This window comes from Sminthopsis crassicaudata, chromosome 1, assembly GCF_048593235.1.
Source record: "Sminthopsis crassicaudata isolate SCR6 chromosome 1, ASM4859323v1, whole genome shotgun sequence".
Lineage (NCBI taxonomy): Eukaryota > Metazoa > Chordata > Mammalia > Dasyuromorphia > Dasyuridae > Sminthopsis > Sminthopsis crassicaudata.
Window position 1 is genome coordinate 100444818 of NC_133617.1, and position 24711 is coordinate 100469528.

Below are 24711 nucleotides of genomic sequence, written 5' to 3' on the forward strand. Positions count from 1 at the left end.
CACTCACTTTTTTTATATCTTTTTGTAATTGTCCAATTGAGTTTTTAAGTGAGTTTTTTTCTTCTATGGAATTTTTTCCATTTTATCCGTTTTATTTTTTAGAGAGCTGTTTTCTTTTTCCAGCTCACTAATCCTGTTTTCCTTAGAGTTGTTTACCTTTTCTAATTCACTAATTTTATTTCTCAATAATTTGATTTCTTTATCCACTCTGGATAACTTCTCCAGACTCTCTTGCCAAGCTTCCCTTTCCTTTTCCCACTTCTCTTCTAGCTCTCTTGTGAGAGCCTTTTTGATTTCCTCTATGAGATTCTTTTGCATTGAGGAGCAGATCATATCCCCCTTAGGGGATTGTCTCCTCTGGAGACAATATGCTTTTATTGTCCTCAGTATTTGAAGTCTGCTCTCTCTCCATACAGAAGTTGTCAATGGTTAGAGCCCTTTTGAATTTTTTAATTCATTTTGTCAGAACAGAATCAAAGAAAACAAATTGACAAGAGAAACAATTGGTCTGTTTCTGGGGGGGGATGGGGCTGGATGGTGTTACTGGGCCTTTTCTACAGACTGAAGGAGACAGCAGCGAGGCACTAACAGGACAGCAATGGCCGTACTGCATCTGAGCTCTGAGGCTCTAAGAATGCATCGAGTCACTCTGGGTGGTTGTGGGGTAGCCGGCTCCAGAGATGCTAGCTTTGGGGATTTTATTCTTCACCTCTGGTAATTACACCTTCTCTGCTGCTCCTGGCTTGCTGCAAAGACAGAGTATCCACTCTGCGGTAAAAGTCTTTTTGCAGAAAAGGAAGAGATCGTACCCCTCCCCCCTCTGGTTTGCAGTGTGAGCTGCCTGTTTTGCTCTGGCTGCCTGCCCTCAGTCTGCACCCAGGCTGTTCAACCCTCCCCGAGCAAACACAGACCTTCTCTGGTGAATTTTAAGGATGTCTTCTGTTGGTGATTATTTGTGGGTTTTGTTTCTGGTCTATCATTAACTCTGAGGCTTGTCATGAAGTAAGTCCTGAGAGAAAACTCAGAGCTCAAGCAACTGTCTGCCTCCAGGCCGCCATCTTGGCTGGAAGTCGGAAGGAATGTTTCCAATGAGAATATTGTCTGGACCTCTGCTAGTCTACATTTTACTAATTACTTTTTTTTGGGGGGAGGGGGAGTCTAAGGCAGTTGGGGTTAAGTGACTTGCCCAGGGTAACACATCTAGAAAGTGTTAAGTGTTTGAGACCAGATTTGAATTCAGGTCCTGGTTTCAGGGCTGGGACTCTATCCACTGAGCCACATAGCTACCCCAACTTTTTAATAAGATGGTACAGATGGTAGAAGAGAAATAGCTAATATGAGAGTCAAGACCCCAAAATAGCTTGACAGATTAGAATATTGTGCTAGACTCAGTGAAATTTACTCAAATATAGGTTAATACAGAAGATCTAGGGATCCTAATAAAAGACATAAAGTACTGCCTCTTTTGCATGTGGGTATTTTTGCTTTTTGAAAGAGAAAAAAGTGACATGTATATATATATACATATAGATATAGATATATAGATATATACATATATCTATATATATAGATATATGTATATATCTATATATCTATATCCATATATATATATATATGTACATGAATTGTTTTTTGTATAAGGAAACTCTTAAATTCAGCCTGAAAAAATAATAAATTTTGTGCTAAAATGTTGAATGTATATCTAGAAATTCTGAAGACCTTAGGAAAATTGCCCCTCAGATAAATGAATGGGAGGATCCAATTGTCTTTAGAGCACTTAGGATTAAAGATGGCTACAATCCATGATGTTCATTATATTAGTACTACAACATTTTGAAGTACAGTGTCTGATACATAGATAGTACATGATTGTTGATTTAACTTAATATATTCCCAAGGAACTATAAATCAAATAACTATTTAGAAAATTTAGAAGATTTATTATAAAGACTATTGGAGTTATACTATTCTGTTATAATGATGAGATTTTTAAGTTTTACATCATAAGTTTAAAATCATTATTCATTAGAAGTTCTTGATTTGGGATATTAAAAGCTAAGAGGAAGACTTGAAGAGGAGTAAAAGAGAAAATAAATATGGAAGCTGGAGAAGAAGCTAATTGAATAGAGAGAGAGCTATAGATAGAAAGGGCAAAATATAGCAAGAGATAAAGTTACTTATTGAAGACAGAATGTAAGAGCTGATTTGAATCTTTTTTTTAAATTTTTTTTATTATATATATTTTTTAATAATATTATCCCTTGTATTCCTTTTTCCAAATTATCCCCCCCTCCTCTACTCCCTCCCCCCGATGACAGGCTATCCCATACATTTTACTTATGTTACAATATAACCTAGATACAATACATGTGTGTAAATACCATTTTCTTGTTGTACAATAAGCATTAGATTCCGAAGGTACATGTAACCTGGGTAGATAGACAGTAGTGCTAACAATTTACATTCATTTCCCAGTGTTTCATCTCTGGGTGTAGCTACCTCTGTCCATCATTGATCAAATGGAAGTGAGTTGGCTCTTCTTTATGTTGAAGATTTCCCCTTCCATCAGAATACATCCTCATACAGCATTGTTGTTGAAGTGTACAGTGATCTTCTGGTTCTGCTCATTTCACTCAGCAACAGTTGATGTAAGTCTCTCCAAGCCTCTCTGTATTCCTCCTGCTGGTCATTTCTTACAGGGCAATAATATTCCATAACCTTCATATACCATAATTTACCCAACCATTCTCCAACTGATGGACATCCATTCATCTTCCAGTTTCTAGCTACAATAAAAAGAGCTGCCACAAACATTTTGGCACATATATGTCTCTTTCTGCTCTTTAGTATTTCTTTGGGATATAAGCCCAGTAGTAGAACTGCTGGGTCAAAGGGTATGCACAGTTTGATAACTTTTTGGGCATAGTTCCAAATTGCTCTCCAGAATGGCTGGATTCTTTCACAACTCCACCAGCAATGTAGCAGTGTCCCAGTTTTCCCACATCCCCTCCAACATTCATCATTATTTGTTCCTGTCATCTTAGCCAATCTGACAAGTATATAGTGGTATCTCAGAGTTGTCTTAATTTGCATTTCTCTAATCAGTAGTGATTTGGAACACTCTTTCATGTGAGTGGATATAGTTTCAATTTCTTCATCTGAGAATTGTCTGTTCATATCCTTTGACCATTTATCAATTGGAGAATGGTTCGGTTTCTTATAAATTAGGGTCAGTTCTCTATATATTTTGGAAATGAGACCTTTGTCAGAACCTTTGCTTTTAAAAATATTTTCCCAATTTGTTACTTCCCTTCTAATCTTGTTTGCATTAGTATTATTTGTAAGAAACTTTTTAGTTTGATGTAATCGAAATCTTCTATTTTGTGATCAATAATGATCTCTAGTTCTCCTCTGGTCATAAATTCTTTCCTCCTCCACAGGTCTGAGAGATAGACTATCCTCTGTTCCTCTAATCTATTTATTATCTCCCTCTTTATGCCTAAATCATGGACCCATTTTGATCTTATCTTGGTATATGGTGTTAAGTGTGGATCCATATCTAATTTCTGCCATATTAGTTTCCAGTTTTCCCAACAGTTTTTTCCAAATAATTAATTTTTATCCCTAATGTTGGTATCTTTGGGTTTGTCAAAGATTAGATTGCTATAGATGTACCCTTTTTTGTCCTTTGTATCTATTCTGTTCCACTGATCTACCGGTCTATTTCTTAGCCAATACCAAATGGTTTTGGTGACTATTGCTATATAATATAGCTTTAGATCAGGTACACTTAGACACCTTCCTCTGAGTTTTTTTTTCATTTGATCCCTTGCAATTCTCGACCTTTTATTCTTCCATATGAATTTTGTTGTTATTTTTTCTAGGTCATTGAAATAGTTTCTTGGGAGTCTGATTGGTATAGCACTAAATAAATAGATTAGTTTGGGGAGTATTGTCATCTTTATTATATTCGCTCGGCCTATCCAAGAGCACTGAATGTCTTTCCAATTATTTAAATCTGACTTTATTTTTGTGGCAAGTGTTTTGTAATTTTTCTCATATAATTCCTGGCTTTTCTTTGGTAGATGGATTCCCAAATACTTTATACTCTCAACATTTGTTTGGAATGGAATTTCTCTTTGTATTTCTTGCTGTTGCATTTTGTTAGTGATATATAAAAATGCTGAGGATTTATGTGGATTTATTTTGTATCCTGCCACTTTGCTGAAATTTTGAATTATTTCTAGTAGCTTTTTAGCAGAGTCTTTGGGGTTCTCTAAGTATACCATCATGTCATCTGCAAAAAGTGATAGTTTGATTTCCTCATTTCCTACTCTAATTCCTTGAATCTCTTTCTCGGTTCTTATTGCCGAGGCTAGTGTTTCTAGTACTATATTGAATAGTAATGGTGATAGTGGGCAACCTTGTTTCACTCCTGATCTTACTGGGAAAGGTTGTAGTTTATTTCTATTGCATATTATGCTTACTGACGGTCTTAAATATATGCTCCTGATTATTCTAAGGAATAGTCCATTTATTCCTATACTCTCAAGAGTTTTTAATAGGAATGGATATTGGATTTTGTCAAATGCTTTCTCTGCATCTATTGAGATGATCATATGGTTCTTATTAATTTGATTATTAATATGGTCAGTTATATTAATAGTTTTCCTAATATTAAACCAGCCCTGCATTCCTGGAATAAATCCTACTTGATCATAGTGTATTATCCTGGAGATGATTTTCTGAAGTCTTTTTGCTAATATCTTATTTAAGATTTTAGCATCAATATTCATTAAGGAAATTGGTCTATAATTTTCTTTCTCAGTTTTCGCTCTATCTGGGTTAGGTATCAGTACCATGTCTGTGTCATAAAAGGAGTTTGGTAGGACTCCTTCATCCCCTATTTTTTCAAATAGTTTATATAATATTGGGGCTAATTGTTCTTTAAATGTTTGGTAGAATTCACATGTGAATCCATCTGGTCCTGGGGATTTTTTCCTGGGGAGTTGATTAATAGCTTGTTCTATTTCTTTTTCTGAAATGGGACTATTTAAGCAATTTATTTCCTCCTCTGAAGTCATCCATTTCACTTAAGTTATCAAATTTATTGGCATAAAGTTGGGCAAAGTAACTCCTTATTATTTCTCTAATTTCCTCTTCATTGGTGGAAAGATCCCCCTTTTCATTTGTAAGACTAACAATTTGATTTTCCTCTTTCTTTTTTCTGATCAGATTTACCAAAGGTTTATCTATTTTATTGACTTTTTCATAAAACCAACTCTTGGTTTTATTTATTAATTCAATAGTTTTTTTACTTTCAATATTATTGATTTCTCCTTTTAATTTTTGTATTTCAAGTTTAGTATTTGGTTGGGGGCTGATTCGAATCTTATAGGCATGATCTGCAGCTATATTGTGGAGAGTCTATCTGATTGGAAGAGAGACATTGTTTGGCTGAGAGCTAATTGCTAAGGCAGGATTGTCTTATATTGCCATGTATGTTCTGAGTGAGGAGAAACCTCTCAAGATTTGTCAGATAGGTCCTTTGGTACTCTCTAAGGGAAAGAACGGAAATCAGAAAGAGAGAATGAAGGGGAGGGGAGAGAAACAGAGAAAGTGAGAGTGAAAGACAAAGAGAAAGAGACAGTGAGACAAATGGAAACAGAGAAAGAGCAATACAGAGAAAAGAGAGGGACAGAGAGAGACAGAGGGGGAAAGGGAGAGAAAAAGGGAGTAAGAGCAAGACAAAGTAAGAGAGATAGAAACAAACAAACAAAAAAAAAAAAGATACTGACAGAGATAGAAAGAGATACAGAGACAGTAGAGCAATTTCTAGGTTGAAGAGAAGAAATGTGATGGCAACGAGAAAGAATTTTATTGAGAATGGTAGCCGAGCAGAGCCTAAAAGATCCAATCCACACTCGTAGGGGATAGATTTTTCTAATACAGTTAAAGCTGAGGTAGTCAAAAGGTGATGAGAACAATGATTGTTGCGAGACAGACAGACACACATACACACACAAAGACACAGAGAAAGACAGAGAAAGAGAGTGTGGAATGATAAGCTTTGCATCTGCTTTGCTGTGAGAAGAGCTGTGGCTTTTCTGAGACATGATTGATTATCCAACAGAACCCCTTCCTAACTAAAGAGACGGCTGAAAATAGGACACACAATCCCAGTTAAGAAGCTCCCAGAGTCCCAGGGCAAATCAAACAGAGCTTAACAGTTCCCCAAGCTTAATAGAACTGCTTGTTATTGTCTATAACACTTTTTTCAGCTCCTTTCCAAGAGTACCAACTAAAAGAATTTATCACTGCTTCAATCGTACAAGAGTAGCAGCAGGAAAGTTTGAAGGACCCAGTTAGAAGCAGGGTTAGTGGGTGGCCTGAAAGGTTTTGCTTTTCCCTGGGTTCTTAAAGGTAGTACCCTAGACTGGTTCTACTTGGCTCTGGGGGGGAGGGGTCAATATGGTGGCAATGGTTTGCTCTATCTGATACATATTGCTTTAATGGCTTTGGCCCCAGAGGTTGCAAAGAGATACATTTAAGCTTGACAATAAGAAAAACTTCCAAGCAATTAGAACTGTATGGATAAGATTGCACAGGCATTAATGACAAAGAAATGGCAGAAATGGGAGGCAGAGAATCCAAAAGTTTTTAAACCATCTATAGATAGTAACTAACATGTCCAGTCTCTTTAATCTCCATGTCACTCCTTTGCTCATCTAAGAATTCATTTTTATCCAAAGCCTAATACATTGAGTCAGATAAGTGGGGTATTAGACTTGGATTCAAGAAAAACTGAATCTGATTCCTACCTCAGACTATGTAAATTTTGACAGATTCCTTAATCTATTTTAGTCTCATTTTTCTCAAGTGAGAAACAAGGATAATGATATCAAGTGTAAAACAAGAATAATGATAACTTCTATCTTACAAAGTTGTTACATGGTTCAAATAATATAATGTAAACAACATACTTTGGTAACCTTAATGTGAAGACTGAGTTAGCACCCTGGATGCCTTAGAATCAGCTAGAGTCAGGATAAGCAAAAGTCCTTGATCTTTATTCTTGGTCTTTTGGGGTAGCAGTCAGGAAAATGGACACAGGAATCTCCACATCTCCTTCTCTCTCCCCACCACCCAAAGGTCATTCTCACTTGTCCTACTCTACCTTCCAATCCTCTTACCATTCTCTGTATACACCAACAGATGAAGCCAGCATGTATAGTGGGCAGGGCCATTCTCCAAGCTAATAGTGTATTGTCCAATGGGTAATTAGCCTTAAGTGCTCAGTGCATCAACTCAGTTTCAGCCCTTTACGCCTCAAAGCATATATCAAAGTTGTCAGTATATCTTAGGAGTATGACAATGAAGATAAAGAGTAGGATTCACATTGTTGAAGGAACTGAATCCAAGTTGATTCTCTAGTAATGAAAAAGAAAATATAAAGAAATTGAGGCTAAAGAGAATCAGTCCTTAGAAAGGTGATGGGAAATATTAGAATAGGTTTCCATATGTATCCATAGACAACAAGAAATATCATTTCATCAGATATTTGGTCAGATCACCATCTTTTCTCATAATCCTTATGATGAATGTCAACAACCAACCAGCCATGAATATAGCTTAAGCATTAGCATCTGTTGTAAAGGATGAAAAATTAGAGACCTTCCCACAGGAGCCACTGAATTTTATTATATTCATTGATATTTTATGACAGCAATATCAAATTCCAGTAAAACTAATTATCCTTGTGGCTTTACCTTAAGAAAATACACATTAACATTATCTATGTTTATTGTACTTTTATTTATTTTGTTAAATATTTCCCAATGACATTTTGATCTGATTCATTTTGTGGGCCACATGTTTGATATCTCTCTTCTATGACATTGTAAATGTAGAGAAATATATATTTTGAAAGTTTATTTTGTAACTAAAAATAAAAGGAGTCAAAAGTTATGTAAAACACATAGAAAATGGATGCCTGTTTCTTAAATACTTCATTTGAAAGAGTCAACAATTTTTAAACAAAATAACTACATATATATGTATATATATATATATATAGCTATATTACAAATTATATATAGATATATCATAAATAGTATATATATATATAAATATATTATAAAATTATATTGTTTATTTATAAAATGTATTATTATAAATATAAATATTATATAATTTCCACATATCCCAGAGATAGTTAAATTTTGCAGTGAATAAATACTGGACCTGGAGTCAGAAAAGCATGAATTCAAATCTGGTCTTAGATATTTATTACATATATTACTCTGGATAAATTATTTAATCTATCTACCTCAATTTCCTCATTTTTAAAATGGGGATAATAAAACACCTACCCCCCAAGATTGTTGTGAGAATCAAATGAAATAATATTTGTAAAGTACTTTGCAGAACATCATAATTCTTCAGTAATCTGAGTTTCCAATCTCACAATCAACCTGATTCTTACTTCTCCCTTATCTTCCATATTCATCAGTTATCAAATTTTGTATAATCTCCACATTATCTGTTATATAAATATTTCACATCTTGCTACCTCTATCACCATGGCTTCCATACTCCCTTAAGGGAGTTCCTGCTTCTTATTTTTTGCTCTTTCCAATCTATTTATACACAGTAACCAAAATAATCTTCTTAAAACATAGATCTGACCATATCATTCCCTTGCTCATCCAAGAGTTCACTGTCACCAATGAAATCATAGGTCTAGAACCATTACCAACAATGCTTTATTTTTTTTTCTCATTTTGATCTAAATATGTGATTTCATTGGTGAAGTGAATTCCCAGTATGGATACTTCCACCACAAATGCAGATTAACAATTTATCTGTAACTTATCACTTAAGAATATTGGCTAGGTCTTTGTGAATTTAAGTGCCATGTTCACAACATGCAGCAAGTATGTTTAAGAGTCAAGTCTTGAACCCTCTCAATGTAAGCACTCCAATGCTTAGCATACTTCCTAGCACATAGTTAGTGCTTAATATATTCTTAGTGATTATCAATTATCTCAAGATGTTTGTAAATTATAGCAACTTAATATTATTTTGTTTAACTGAAATTAATTATGAAGAGGACTACATAATCTAAACTCCCTTATTCCAGGTTTCCCATTGTTTTAATTTTTTTCTAAAATATTCTCTGCCAACATCAAACCTAACCAGCAGGAGTGGAAAGAGAGGAAGGTAAAAAGAGCAGATAGTGAAATACATAATTTCCTGAATCCTTTTGCTATAGCAAACTATAGCTATACAGTAATATTATAGAGATCAGATGGATATAAGAAGGATATAAAATTCTTGATTTTTAAAGAGCACTCAAAATTGTCTCCTATGCCTACATTAGAACTTCTATATGGCAGATGTGATGATAGATAGGCCTTCATTCAACAACTCACTCACTGGACATCCACCTTCTCTTGAACTTCTTTAGTGAATGTGTCCCCCTAATTTCAAAAGGCAGCTCCTTCCACTTTTAGACAGTTCTACTTGTTAGTAAATTTTGTACCTTCTATTTAGACAAAATCTGCCTCTCTGCAACTTCTACACCTTTGTTCATTGTCCTGCTCTCTCAGACCAAGAATAAATGGATTTTCTCTGCTAAGTGACAAACTTTCATAATAAAAGGCAGTTATCCTGTCCTCGATAAATGTCATCTCTAGTTTAAATGTCCCATTCTTTGAATTAATCTTTCCATGATGTAATCTCTTCAACCATTTCTCCAAAATAATAGTAGTAGTCCTCCTCTGGATGCTCCCCAACTCACTATTTGATCACTTCCTCCAAGAATCTCCATCTTAAGGAAAATGTATAGGACAGTCCTATTTGTTCCTTTATTCCTTTCCAAACTATGACCCCTGACTTTGTTCAATTCTTCCTCTACCATCCTTCTCCCCCCACCAATCTGCTCCCCCAGTGCTTTTCAGCTTTCTTCTATGTATTATCTCCCACCTATTAAATTGTAAGTTCCTTGAGAACAAATACTGCTTATGTTTTGTTTTGTTTTTGTATTTATGTCCTCAGAACAATGCAGTGGCCAGAGCTGGATATAATAACCTACATGTGGTATGAGGAGACTGCAACCTCCTCAATCCAGACCTGTAACCTCTTGATCCAGAAGCTCTAGTTATACTACTAGAATGCAGATCAGACTCTTAGAGAGGAAAATAACAATAATGCCCTCTCTCTACTAAATCCTTCTGTAAGTGATTCATGTGAAAGACACCCCTGGTGCAAGAAAGATTGGGAGTGTCCCCTTGGTGATAGTGGTACCCTGAAGTTTTCTTTCACCCAAAGTGAGTTTTTCCTAGCCTTTCCCTGGCCCTACCCTTTCATAAGGATATAATAACATGTCCTGAATGATTTCTCCCAATATATTCCCTTCCATTTGTCCTAAGCACAAGAATTCAAGTTCAGAATGCAATTGTGCCTCACTCAGTGCCTCTTAAAAATAAATGATGTCCATTAATCACTGTCAATCAACCAATAATATTTAGTGTTTACTATGTGCCAAGTATTGTGATACAAAACCAAAAATGAAACAAAGTAAAATCTAGTAATGACATGGAAGGGGAAATTTGCAATTCCTATACTCTAAGATTAAATCTCGGGATCCATTCAAAATCTCCTTTTTACAGTCCTGGAATGGAGAGATAGCCTTTCTCAAATGTCACATTACTTTAATCATTCTATTGTGTCCTCTCAGAAAAATTATGCATGTGAGATGTGTGTGTGCATATAATATGTATGCACATAACAACAATCAGGGAAAGGGAGAAAAGGAAGAGAGAGAGAAAATGAGAGGGAGGAGAAAAAAACAATACTTATATAGATAAGTAAATACAACATATGTGGAAAATTAATGAAAAGTAATTTCAAGAGAGAAAAGTAATTTCTACAGTTCAATAGAAGTGTAGAAACCAGGAACATCTTTTTGTTAGAGGGTAGCACTTGGGCTGAGAATGAAAGGATACAGGGCTTCCATATGAAAGAGGTTAGAAAGAAAAGCATTATAGTTATGAAAGAAAGACTATACAAAAACAAGAAAAAGGAATGTTATTTATAAGGAAAAACAAATTAGTTGATATGAGTGGAATAGAAAGTTGGGATAATAAATACATTCAAGTTTTTCTTGGTTTTTGTTTTGTTTTGTTTTTTGTTTTTGTTTTTGTTAATCAACAAGCATTTATTAAGCACCTACTACAATGTCAGCTATTTGAGCTCTAACTACTTGAAATATGAGGCAGGGGATAGGAAGATACCATGAACTTATCAGTCCCTTGAGTCTGATAGTGGAATTAGGAAGGTCTCCGAAGGGAGAAAAGAGCAAGGAACTGGAAAGCTAGAGATGGAATATTGCTGGAACTCTGTCTTCCCAGAAATCAGCTGGAGTCAGGATCACTAAACATCTTTATTCTTGATCTTTTATGGTCAAGGTCAGGGGCTTAGGCCTAGCAACCTCACACATACCTTCCTCCCTCAAACACCCGGAGAGACTGACCCCGAGTCTTTGTCTCAATTCCTCTTCCTCTCCTACTCCTCCCACACACGTCACTTCCCCCTCTTTGTCCCACCAATCAAGTCAGCACAGAACAGCTGGGGCGGGTCAACCTTCAAATAAGTTAATAGGGAACTGTCCAATTGGCAATTAGTCTCACGTGCTTCATTATCCAAGCACATTGCTCAGTTCTAGTCCTTTACAGAATATAATGATCATAATTGTACCCAAAGTCAATAGTTTGTATAGTTATAAACAAACAAGTCTTGGACAGAATGTTATTGGCTTACAAAGTGGATGGTTCCTTAAAATCAATTTGTTAAAGTTCATTAAGCTAGCAAGCAATCTATTGGCTTAAAAAACAAAAACTTTGCTGAACCAGGAGTTCAGAGGTCTGGATTCTGGTCCTAGATCTGGTACTGGCTAATTATCTTGATCCTAGCCAAATTGTATTTCGTCTCTTTGGATCTTAATTTTCTTAGCTATAAAATGAGGGGGTTCTACTTGTTAATATTGGAAGTTCCTTCCATCTTCAACTCTCTGAATAATTAAATGGAATTTACCACTTATTTTTACTATTTAAAACAGAAAATACATCTTTGTACCATTATTTAGCATACATATGGTAATTCTGAGAGATTGTGAACACAGAAAAAAAGAGTTCCAGTACTGCAAATAACTAAGCAAGCAGACGTTAGTAGAAAAATGACAGGGGATGAGTTAAAGGACCTGGCTTCAAATTTTGCTTCATGTAACCTTTGGCAAGTAACTTATTCTTTCTTGTTAGGTTCCTTACTAGGTGTTAAGTTGGTACTTAACGATTCTCTAGCTCAGAGTTCACATCTTTAGTTCAAACCTTTAAAGGAGTTTATACCTTTAAAAGGAGCTAGCTCATTGGTTGTAAAGGAGTTCCCACAAGTCCCTGGAAGTACCCACAAGCCCATTCTCTGGGAGGATAAAAGGAGCCAGGATTTAGGAAGGAGAGGATTCGAGATTTTACTGTGGTGTTGTCTGGGGGGACATTTGGACAAGAGCAGATTTACAAGTCTGCTCATGGAGATTGACAACTAGGATTGAATTCTGGGAAACCCACAATCCCACACACGTGGAGGCAGAGTCTGATTCATTCCCATGTCTACCTTCACTCTGGCTGGAAGCTCCAGAAGCCTCCCAAGAAACCTGCTCCCAGAGAAAAGGATTTATAGAAAAGAAACCTCCTCTCAGAGAAGGATTATAATTGAGAAACAACAGGACTTCACACTTTCTGAATTTGAGTGTCCCCATGTGTAACATGAAAGAAATTGTACAAGCATTTATTAAGTGCACTATGGGATAATCACTGTGCTAAACTCTGGTGTTACAACGAAAGGCAAAAAAAAAAAAAAATACTTGTCTCTGCCTTTAAGGAGCTTACAGTATAACGGAAGAAATAACATGCAAAAACATGTATAAAAAGATAAATAAAAGGTATGTTGAGAATAATCTCAAAGAGGAGCACTAAGATTAATGAGGAAAGGCTTCTTATAAGTGAGACTTTGGGTAAGACTTGAAGAAAGCCAGGGAATCTAGGAGATGAAGACAAGAAAGGAGAGAGTCACAGACATGAGAGACAGACAGTGAAATTGTCTGGAATCAGGAGATGAATGATTTCTAATATTTTTCCCAGTTCTAGTTCCTAAGAACATATGACTAGAACATGTTTAATTCTAACCTTCTGATTTGGAAAACAAAGGATTTAATTAAGAGGATTATAATTGAGTTTTCTAAAAGAAGAAGTGGATAAATCCTTTACAGTGGTTATGCTTTCACGGAATACCAACACCTTAGCAAAGTATAAAAGTTCCAAGAGTCAATTACTATCAGTATCTACCCAAATGAAAGCAAGAAACAAACCTAGCAGATGATGGAATTACAAGATGTGCTCAAGGAGTTTTCCATCTATAGTCACCCCTGAACCAGCTAAGGAAGCATATTTTGTTGAGGTCTCTCAAACATTTGTAAGAACAATTAAATGGCTGGTATTTTGCTCTGGTGAAATCCATACTGCTAAAAAGAGAGGCCCAGAGTTGGCATTGAGTTTGGATTTGAGCACCTGAGTAGGTGGAGGCTGACAGTGTATTGTAAGCCCCACATTTTGGGGCAGAGGGCATTTCTCCAGCTCTTGTAGCTAGGATATTGAGGTAATGATCCCAGCAAAATGTTGCCTTGGCAGCCGTTGCCTAGTGAGATGAGCAAATGAGAAGATGAGAGGAAAAAATGGGCAGAAGCAATAAATCTAAACAAATATTTACTTTTAATAGCAAAGTACACAACATGAGAAGTATATTCTCAACCTAAATACTACCAAGTCTATTTTCCACTAATAGATTTTTCTTGAGTGAAGACTAAATGAAAAATGAGCCCTAGAAAGGGAAAATACCTTGTGAGATAGCTGGTAGTTCCCAGTAAGAAGAGATAAGTAAGGTGAAATCACCCAGTGTTTTGTTCTTCTTTACAGGATGATGCCAATGGTCATTCAATTTTCTCTCCTGATCATGCTGCACTCGGCCCTTGTTCTTATCACCACAGCGGAGGATTATAAGTGCTTACCACTTATGCTGAGAAAAACTTGCTGTTGGATTAATGAGACCTACCTAGCCAGAAATGTTATCATCTTTGCCTCCATCTTGATTAATTTCCTTGGTGCCATCCTAAATATTGTAAGTATCTTTAAGCATTGGAGACAGAGCTGTCTAGCTTATACGCTAAGAAAGTTTCTATAATTTATAAACTTCTCACTCCTTTTCACAAAAAAAAAGGCTAATGATCATGTTCCTGAACTAGGTCCTCCCTATTACCCACATCCTCAACTCACAAACCCCTTAAGTGAGGATGGACCATAGTAAAAAAAAAAAAAAAAAAAAAAAAAAAAAAGAAGTTAGGTAGTCAGATTCTGTTAAATCTGCTGCCCCTCAATGGTAGCGGTCATTTCTTATAAGTCACCATCTATCTATTACCTTTCCATCCAGAGATTATCCTTTGGGTACCACTGCTAGTAAGTCAGTTTATATTGTTTTGTGACTTCCCATGAATCAATGATTAAAAGTTGAATACACTCCAACATGAATTCATTACCATCCTTGGAATAATTGTCATTTCTGTGTCAATTTGATATATTAGATTTTTAAGAATTTTACTAACCCTGACAGGGATAAAAGCATTGTTATTTTCCATGGATATTTTTACATTCAAATACTTTTGAGTTTTCTGAGCCAGATTTTAAGGATAACTATTTTAGGTTCTAGGTGGAAAGTTAGTACTTCAGTGGCTATTTAGACCACTCTATGCCATTGAATAGAATCATAGAACTCTTAAGAGTTGGAAGTTTGAAATTCATCTGGAACAATCTTTGCCTGATGGTGTGATGCACATAGGATCCTTGACACGTGGTTATCTAATATTGAGTTGGACACCTCCAGTGGTGAAGAATTCATTAGGAAAGTTCATTTTCCCTATTTATAAATTGAGATTATATTAGAATTGATGATCTTTATTGATACCTCTAAATTCTATGACCCTGAGAGAAGTCATACCATTTTCACATAGTTCTAACTTTTATGAGTTACTTGAGTTGTGCTGCCTCTCCCTGCTATTTATGGTTCTCATATCTGTAGTCACTTTAAACCCTACTTCCCTATATCTTAGAAGACATTGTCACTGACAATTAGAACAGTCCTTCTCATAAGCCATCTAATCCAACACCCCTATTTGGATAAGAATTATTCCTAAAACATAAATGGTAAGTGATAAATTATAAACCTATTGAGCATCTATACCAAGTCTGTCATCTATGTGGTAAAGCCTTGTTTATGTGGTAAAATCCTACGAAGCCACTGAGATGCTAAGGAATGGGCAAACTGTCCCATTTCTTTTGACAAAACACTAAATCTTTAGTCCCTTTTATCTCTCACATCTTGTGTTCTTACATTCCATCTAATGTCCTCTCCCTCTCTGATAGGATATTATGCTATTTGTTCCTTATTCTAATATAATAGACCCTAAGATCCTCTACATCTCTGATAATCTATTATACTCTTGTATTTTAACATTATATATTTTAAGGTCCCTTACATGATGATGCTCTCTATTCTTTCACTCTATATTCCAAGGTCCTTTCTAGCTCTGAACTTCTGTGTGATAACATTTACCTACCCTGACACCCTATGGTCTTGTAATTCTTTAAATGGCTAGGACTCCAGTAGATCCTGTGGCCAAACATCTGGTATCTCCTAGGGTATTCATTTAAGAGCAGCTAATAAGCACCCTGTGTAGCCTCAATCTTACTTACTGACTCAGTGTTCCTGTTTTTGTTTGTTTTTATCCCCAGCTGTGGTGTGATTTTGACAAGTCAATACCTTTGAAGAACCAGACTTACAATTCGTCGGCTGTGTTTACAGATATCTGCTCATACCCAGAGGTATATATAAGCTCCCTTTGGCAAATCTTGGGCATAGTTAATTCAACATGATTCTCTTTTTAAATGAGCACATTTGATGGACATGCCTCCAGGAAACAAGCCAGTAAGTCTCTCTTACTAAAAAAGCAGAGCTAAATTTAAACAGTGAAAGACAGTAGAGAGAGAGAAGGGTCATGACAACCACGTGGCCACAAGAAACTCCTAATGTGAGGAAAAACTCTGGTAGACTCTAATAGCATTAACTATTGAAGTCACTAAGAATGTTGGAGATCAAAAATCATCCTCTCTCAGGAAAACTGAAATCCAGAGAGGTAAAATAACACTCATAATAGCTCATCTGTACAAAGTTCTGTATAATTGCAAAATCTTTACATCTATTAATAATTCACATTAATATGGAATTCCAAGGTTAAGTCTTTTTTCCTTACAGCAATATTATAATTATGGATATAGTGGGAATTGAACTCAGGAAGGCCCAAGTTCTAATCACACTTCAGATACTCTGTGCAAGTCACTTTAAATTTCTTTCAGCCTTAGTTTCTTCATCTGTAAAACAGGTAATAATAACACCTACTTCCACAGGGTTATTATGAGATAAGATACATGGAGCACTTTGCAAATCTCAAAGCACTACACAAATATTATCCATTTGCATGTTTGCTCTTGTTCATTTTAGAGATGAGAAGACTAAGATTCTGAGTGATCATGACTCACTCAGGACCATGGTATCAGTAGGGGTATATAAGGCACAATGACAAAGCAGCAGAATGTATTCTGGGAACACAAGGTAGTCACATCTGATTGAGTTATGGAGTAGATTGCTAAGAATAGTTAGGATAAGATAAGACTAGAAATCACAACATTTCAAGTTATATTTTTATCTGGTTGTTTTGCTTTCCAATATCAGTGAGCTGCTATTTCACATGTGTTTTAGGTAGGATCAGGAGACAAGGTAAATTGGAGGAATTAAGAGGAAAAGAATCCCATGGAATCTTTCTCAGGTATCCAGTGATTGTATGTCTTTTTGGAAGAGGCTAACAGCTGGCCATAGTTGGTGTCCTCTTATAATCTTTTCTACTGGAAAGCTAGGACTAATAGATTACTTAAATTCAAGAATTCTAAGCAGCAGTGGAGCTAAATTCTACTGAGTATACACACTAATTTTGACATGTATCTGATAAAGCCTTTTTTGCATGTATAGCCACTGAGATACTAAGGAGGATAAACTGGCCTATTTAGGAAATGGAGCAGATCAAGACTTCTATACCAATGATAAAGGGATTATTCCTGTAAATGGTCTCTTTCAGTCTAACAAGATAGGGACATCCTACCTCCAAAAGTGGGGTGGGGAAAGAATATACCAGTGGGCAGATATTTGGCCAAAGTACCTACATTCTAGAACACAGAATGGTCATGTGATGGTCTAGCTATCCTCTACAAAGAAATTTGGAAGGTTCTCTAAAACATGGAGCAAGCCATGCTGTGATTAAAAACATCCCATAAAGATTCCACTTGAGATTCAAAGATATACATGAATATGTCTAATGGGATCAGGGAGGGAAGGAGGAGATAGAGATGTCTGTGTGTATGGGGAGGTAGGAGGGTGTGAGTGTGTGGGTGTATGTATGTATGTATGTATGTATATATTACAGGTGAAGGTTGGGAATTAAGTATAATGAGCCACTATAGAAATGCCCCAAAGGATCCTAGAACCTTGATTTTCAGAGATAAAGAAGACCTTAGGAATCATATGCTCCAAATTCTTCATTTTCAAACAGGAAGAAAAAAGATTGACAAGTGTAGTGAACTTTCCATACAACTAATGAGTACTCAGCAAAGGTCCTTCTACTACCTCCTTTTTGTGAAATTTTGTGAAACCAGAAATTGGCAGAGAACTAGAACACTTATCCCTCCAGTAGCAACACCACCAGAGTTATACAATAGCTGGAGGGAGTTTTCAGGAGGTTCCAATGTTATTCTGTCTTTACTACTTTGAGAAAAGGAAAGGAGATGATGGGGGACAGCCCAGTATTACTATTTTATTGATAATCACCAAACTCTTGACTCAGTTATATTCCCTCTGTCCTTTACTGCCAATTCCAGAGCTATGGTTTTATAACTTGCTGTTTCAGAAAGGAAGGTGGGGGGAGGGGAGAGAGAGAAGGCAGATAATGGAACTATTTGGATTTGAGAACTGAAAGCAGGTGAAGAATAGAAGAACAATTGAGAAAAGGAGTAATGATTAAACATGGTAAAACCTAGTCAGACTTATTAATCACATAGGTTAGACTTGCAAAGGTATGACTAAAGAAACTAGGAGGAATTGCCCAACTAGAAGCTACAAATAAGAATGGAGGGCATGTAGAAGATGCTTTGGACATCTAGAAGCAATAACAATTGAACAATTGACAAGGTAAAGAAAGTATGATCTGAGAAAGAAATTACAGAAGTCAAAATATTAGTATGGGCCAAATTTGAATACAGAAATCATAATTCAGGTGTCTGATGGAAGGTTGTTCAATGAGACATTGAATATTGAAATCATGATAGATGAGGTCAGGGGTTGGAGTAGAGAGGAATATTGTGATTTAGTTCCTGAACTCATTAAATAAAGGAGGCAAAGCCATGTAAGTGTTTGCAAATTATAAACAAGATTTAGATAGGAAGAATTAATCTAATTAGGAGTTCCACTTTAAAATCCAGGGTTCTGGTTCCACCTTAGCCACTACATAATGGATAATATTGAGCAAATCACTACAGCTTATTGCAACTGAATTATCTTATTTTTAAATGACAGTCATGGACTATATTAACTGTAAAGTAGTATATTACTCAAGGATTCTATAATTCTATGATTCTAAGCATGTGTAGAACAAGAAAGACAGTGAGAGATGCAAAATGGTAGAATCTAAAAGCACCAACTTATAAAGAGTGTATCAGCAATTTAATAGGAAAGCGTGGATTTCACACAGAAGACACTGGAAACCTCATGATATCTCCATAAGAAAATCAATCATTTGTGACATGTTACTATTATACATCAGCCTGGAATATTCCTACTCGAGACTACTGATTGATCATCTCATTTGTCTCTAGTATTTTGTCTTCACGGGTGTGTTGGCCATGGTGACCTGTGCAGTTTTCCTGAGACTTAATTCTGTCCTGAAACTGGCTGTGTTGCTGATTATGATTGCAATCTATTCTCTGCTGATGGAGACCATTTATGCTTCCCTATTTCTGCACTATGACAACTTTAATCACAATGGAGAGTGAGTATTATTTTTCACATGTTTTTGGAATGCTCTTTCTTTGATGGACTTTTGAAGGTAGTACCTGAATATTCTTTATGTCATCTAGCACAGTACATCTAGCACTGGGTACACAGACATGTGTGTGCAATAAATGTTTTCTAATTAATCATGTGAAAGATGTGGATGGAAGCAGAGGGTAACAATCTGCATTTGATATGACTGAACAGTGACATGCAGCAAGAGAAGCTGAGTAGTTACATTCCAGAGAGCTTAGAAACTAGAAGGGTAGGAGACAGAGTAGTAAGACAATGGAGAAAATGATGGGTTAGGACACATAAGGGGTTCTGGAGATAAATAATTATAAGTAATAGAATTATTAGCAGGCTGACTTTTTTATTCTCTTTTAAAATTTATTAGTTTTTGACATTTTATTTTATAAGATTTTGATTTCCATCTTTTCTCCCTCCCTTACCCCTCACCAACATAGTAATCAGTTTGATATAGATTATGCATGTACAATCATATTAAACATATTTCCACATATTGTGAAAGGAGGATCAGAACAAAAGGAAAAAATCATCAGGAAGAAATAAAAACAACAAAAGTGAAAATAGTTTGCTTCAATCTGCATTCAGACTCCATAGTTCTTTCTCTGGATGTGGCTAGCATTTTTCATCATGAATTGTTTAGAATTGTCTTAGTTCGTTGAATTGCTAAGAAGAGCAAAGTCTATCCAAGTTGATCATCTGCACAATGTTGCCATTACTGTGTATGATGTTCTCCTGGTTCTGTTCACTTCACTCAGTATTAATTCATGCAAATCTTTCCAGGTTTTTCTGAAATCCACCTATTCTTTTTTTTTCTTAAGCAGACTGATTCTGCTGATGATTTGAGGTTCATTACCAAAGTCCTAAGGAAATAAATTACTTCATTTAGGTGCTGTGTAATAGCAAAAGTTGAGACTTGCTCAAGACTTTAGAATGAAAACACAATTCACAGTGGTATAGTTTCCATGTGCATATGATCTGAGTGTGGATTTAGCAAGACCAAAATTCTAGGGACTTAATCCCACAATTGTATATCCTCTGGAGAAAAGGAGTTCTAAGAAACACACTTGTGGTTTTCTTTGTCTTTGAACTTTTGGAGTATCTGAGTTGGAGACCTTGGATCACTTGATCATGAGTGAATTGCCAGCAAAGATTTTCCCAGGGATTTCTGCACAGTGTATACCTGAGTAACTCTGTTGGAAATCTCTCTTCCTCATAGCCAAGGAAAGGCAGCAATAAAATGCCTCTCTCTTAGAATTCATGGACACATCTTTAGGTGTGAAATTTAACAATAACACAGTACACTGGCACTTGCCTTTCCACATAAAGTTTTAGAGTTTTCCCTTCAATAAAGTCCTTTTTTGTTGTTTTATTTTTTTTTCTGACAAAGCATGTACATTAATTTTTAAAATACACATTTCTTTATGAATCTTTATGAATGAGAGAGAAAAATCAGGAGACAAGGGAAAATGCATGAAAGAAAAAAAAAGAAGTAAAAAAGTGAATGAACATAGCTTTTGTTGATTTACGTTCAGTCTCCACTTCAATAAAGCCTTAACCAAACTGAAGAATATCTAAAGAAAAGCAACTTTGGATCTAGTAAGATCATAGAAGGGAAACATGACAATACTGATTCAAGTTGGACAGATGGAGGCCGAGGAGAGTTCTATTCTCTAAAGAATAGTGAAAATCAATTTGATTCAGAACATGAATTCAAACTCTGATTCTAATATTGGTTAGAAGTAAAACCATCAGCAAATCACTTACTTTCTAACCCCCAAATTATCTTTCTTTAAAGTGGAAATATATTAATTATACTACTTAAATCACAGAGTTGTTTGAATGCAATTCTTCACTCGGTACTTTAAACTTTTGTCTATTAAGAACATATTTCATTTAGAAGAATCATATATTTTAGGTAGTATCGTATAGTGGATAGAGAGCTTGTCTTGGAGCCAAGAAAAACTGAGTTCAATCCTACCTTAAACATCTACTGGCTGTCTGGTCCAAAATCAAGTTACTTGATATTACATTTTTCAAGGAAATTCTCTAGGAATTTCAGAAAAGGAGAGGGGATGTGCCTTGGTAAAAGGCATCTAGGAGTTTCTTAACTAATGAATTCTCAGGTCTATTCAAAATGTATTGTATCACGTTTATGTAGAATGGACCCCACGTTCCATATAGGCATTCAAAATAGATATATACCCTAGGTATAGTTATCTCTATAACATAAATGAGTTTGAGATTGCTAGAGAAACAACTCTTTTCCTAATGGACCAGAATTCTACAAATAAGTTCAAGAAAGTCCAGGCCTCTTGCTGTCCATATCATGGTTTTATTTCTTTAGCATTCCTCCAGTTTCAGGAGCCACAATCAAGAGATCTAATTCTCTTTTTGTTAAATGGATGCTCTGCCACAAACTCCTCTGAAGTATTAAAGGAACACAGATTTAGAGCAGGTTCCATCTAATTCATTCAATTATAGATGAAGAAACTGGAACTTTCTAGCTGAATTATTCTTCCAGTCACTTAATCTCTCTGAACCTAGAGATAATAATATTTTAGTTGTCTACTTCACAGGTTCATTTTTAGGAGTTATCAGAGAAAAGTGCATGTAAAACTCCATATAAAACTTAAAACATTATAACAATGTCAAATAAAAAGTGTCACATAGTGGAGTTAATCTCAGAATAAGGAAGATGACTTCTCTGAAATACTATCTGACTCTGTGCAAGGTAGTTAACCTCTCAACCCCCAGTAACTCTATAGAACATTAAATTACAGAGCAGATGCCAAAATGCATTAATGGAAGGAGTTTCTTTACTTGGGGTTCAGCACATAAATGAAACCACAGGTCTGAGACAAAAATAGTTAGACCTTGCCAAACATTTTTCATCTTCAATATAAACCCTTTAGAATTCCGAACTGCCTTCACATCACAATGAGGTATTAATGCCACACCTTGATGTCATAATAATAATGTTGTTTATCAGGAATAAATGACTTTAATTGAGCATGGATATAATAATCTCAGTCACCAAAACACCAAATAGGAGAACTGGAAGATAACCCTTGAAATTTAAACAGAAGTTTTTGAGACAAGTAATGTCTTTTTTGCAGAGCAGATATCAAATGTGTGAAACTATAAAGCTGTAAAAACTAAAAGCATAAACAGGATTTATATGAAGCCATCTATAATAACTTTTTTTGGTCATAGGAAGAGCACTGAACTAAAAAGCAAGAGATCTGGGTTCTTGTTCTCCCTCTCTATTAGCTATTTGTATGACCTTGAGGAAATTATTTTCTGATACTGTGTTTCCTCACGTGTCAAACTAAAGAGTTGGTCTCAATGGTCTTTTGGATTATTGTCCAATTCTATCATTCAAAATCTATCCAATTTTGAGATTCCAAAATTTAAATTATTGGTGGGAATAATATCCCTGCTTTATAATCCAATGTCAACTTCAAGAAGTGATTAAATCCCCCCACTTTTTGTCTTTGAGTAATGGCTCTATGATGGTTTACCAGAGATTCCATAAAAGCATTCCTTTTCAGAACTATTTTGAACAAGATAGGAAAAAAGAGAAAGATCATAAATTTACAATTTGAAAGTGGTTTAGAGATCAACTGATCCGATACCTTTATTTGACAGATGAAGAAAGTGAGGTTTAGAGAAGTTAAATTACTTGTCTTTGGTCACATAGGAACTAAATGGCAAAGGTAAGATTTGCATCCAAGTTTTCCTGATTCCAAGTTCAGAGGTCTCTTCTGATTTTAAAAATGAGATTTTTTTTGTTTGAGAATTTTTGTTTTCACAAGAAGCTACAACAGCTTCAAAATCAGATAAAAGGATCAAGTGGAGTAAGAAAAGGAGTGCAAAATACTGGTCAATTCATTTGTTCTCTCATTACTCAGCTTCCTCTTCTTTAAAATGAGATGTTCAAATTAAATCATCTCTAAGATATCTTCAAGTTAGAAAAAAATCTCTGATTCTATGAATATATGTGTAAATAAATTCTACTTTGGGATATTATTAAACTAAGCCACCTCCCAACTACTTCCTAAGAAATGACATTTCATTCCCTGGAGCCCTTGAATATTCAGTACTGGAAAGAGAGGTTCCTGTGATTATTCAGTTTCTCAGCAGCAAAATTTAACACTAGTCCTCTTATCCACAGGAAAACTTACAATTAAATTCTCTTCCATGGGTGCAAACATAAATATAATGCCAAGTTTATTGCTGATGATGTTGGAGTATAAAAGAAATGGAAAATTAGACTTTTTTCAGGTTCTTTGTGATTTATAGGCCAATTAATTATCTGGGCCTTTATTGACTGGCATTTTGCTAAAAGCGAAAAAGAATTTTGAAAAACCAAAAGGTCTTTTTAGCTCCTCAGTTCCAAAGCTTCATAAATCATCCATTTAATCATGACCATTAATCAAGTAAACAGGCACATGGACTTCTTGTAAGATGTGCCCATTTCCAAGAAATTAACTAATTGCATTTTGTGGTTTTCCTTTAATTGATGGATAACTAAATCTTTTAAAATTCCTTTGTTATACTCAGGGATCTGTCTTTTGTATGATTTTATACCTAGATCCAAGAGCTTAAAGTAAACCTCAGAAAGCATTTTTCATGAGCTATCAATCCTGTCAGAGAAATAGCATGATATGTAAGAAATTTTGCTGTATTTTCAAAGGACTTGGGTTCATATGCTACTTCTGCTATTTACTGTCCATGTGATGATGATGATGATCATAATGAAGATAAAAATAATTAACATTTAAGTAGCATCAACTATGTTCCCAGCAGTACTTTTGTCCAATATCCAGTAAGGGGCTGAATAGAATCCACTGGACTTCAAATAAATTTTTAAAATGAAGAACAATAATCATAATTTCATACAAGGCAACAATGAAAACTGACATAGTTAAATTGAATTATGCTCAACGATAGCATAGATGAGAATATGGTATCAATGTACATACAGAATTGCATAGAATCTAAATTTATTTTTTAAAACTCTAATCAAACCATAAAGTGAAATAGGCAAGAAAACAATAATTAATAGAGGCTTCATAGTGCCCCTTTTAGATCTAGATAAGTCTAACAAGAAGATAATAAACAAGGAGGTAGGTAAGGACTTGAAAATTATTTTTTCAGTTAGAAATAATAGATAAATGATTATTACATAATGGGAATTGTAAGAATCATTCATATTTCTTGCTTAACATTTTATTTTAAAAATTGACCATATTGTAGGGCATTTTAAAAACATTCACAAATGCAAAAAAGCAGAAATATTAGATATGTCCTTTACTAACTATAATAAAATAACAATTATAACCAATAAGAGGTATGAGAAGAAAAGATTCAAACTCAAATGCAAATAAAATAATCTACTCTTAAAGAAAATAAACTTTT

The 24711-nt window shown here is 35.2% G+C and overlaps 1 protein-coding gene across 2 annotated transcripts in view; it reads left to right on the forward strand.

Moving 5' to 3' along the window:
- ADCY8 (adenylate cyclase 8) overlaps positions 1-24711 on the forward strand; it is a 411706-nt gene that overhangs the window by 309351 nt on the left and 77644 nt on the right. For both annotated transcript variants that reach the window (XM_074265464.1, XM_074265467.1), the window contains 3 exons: positions 14031-14232; positions 15900-15989; positions 19086-19258. In XM_074265464.1, the coding sequence (XP_074121565.1) occupies positions 14031-14232; positions 15900-15989; positions 19086-19258 (465 nt within the window). The remainder of the gene's footprint in view (positions 1-14030; positions 14233-15899; positions 15990-19085; positions 19259-24711) is intronic.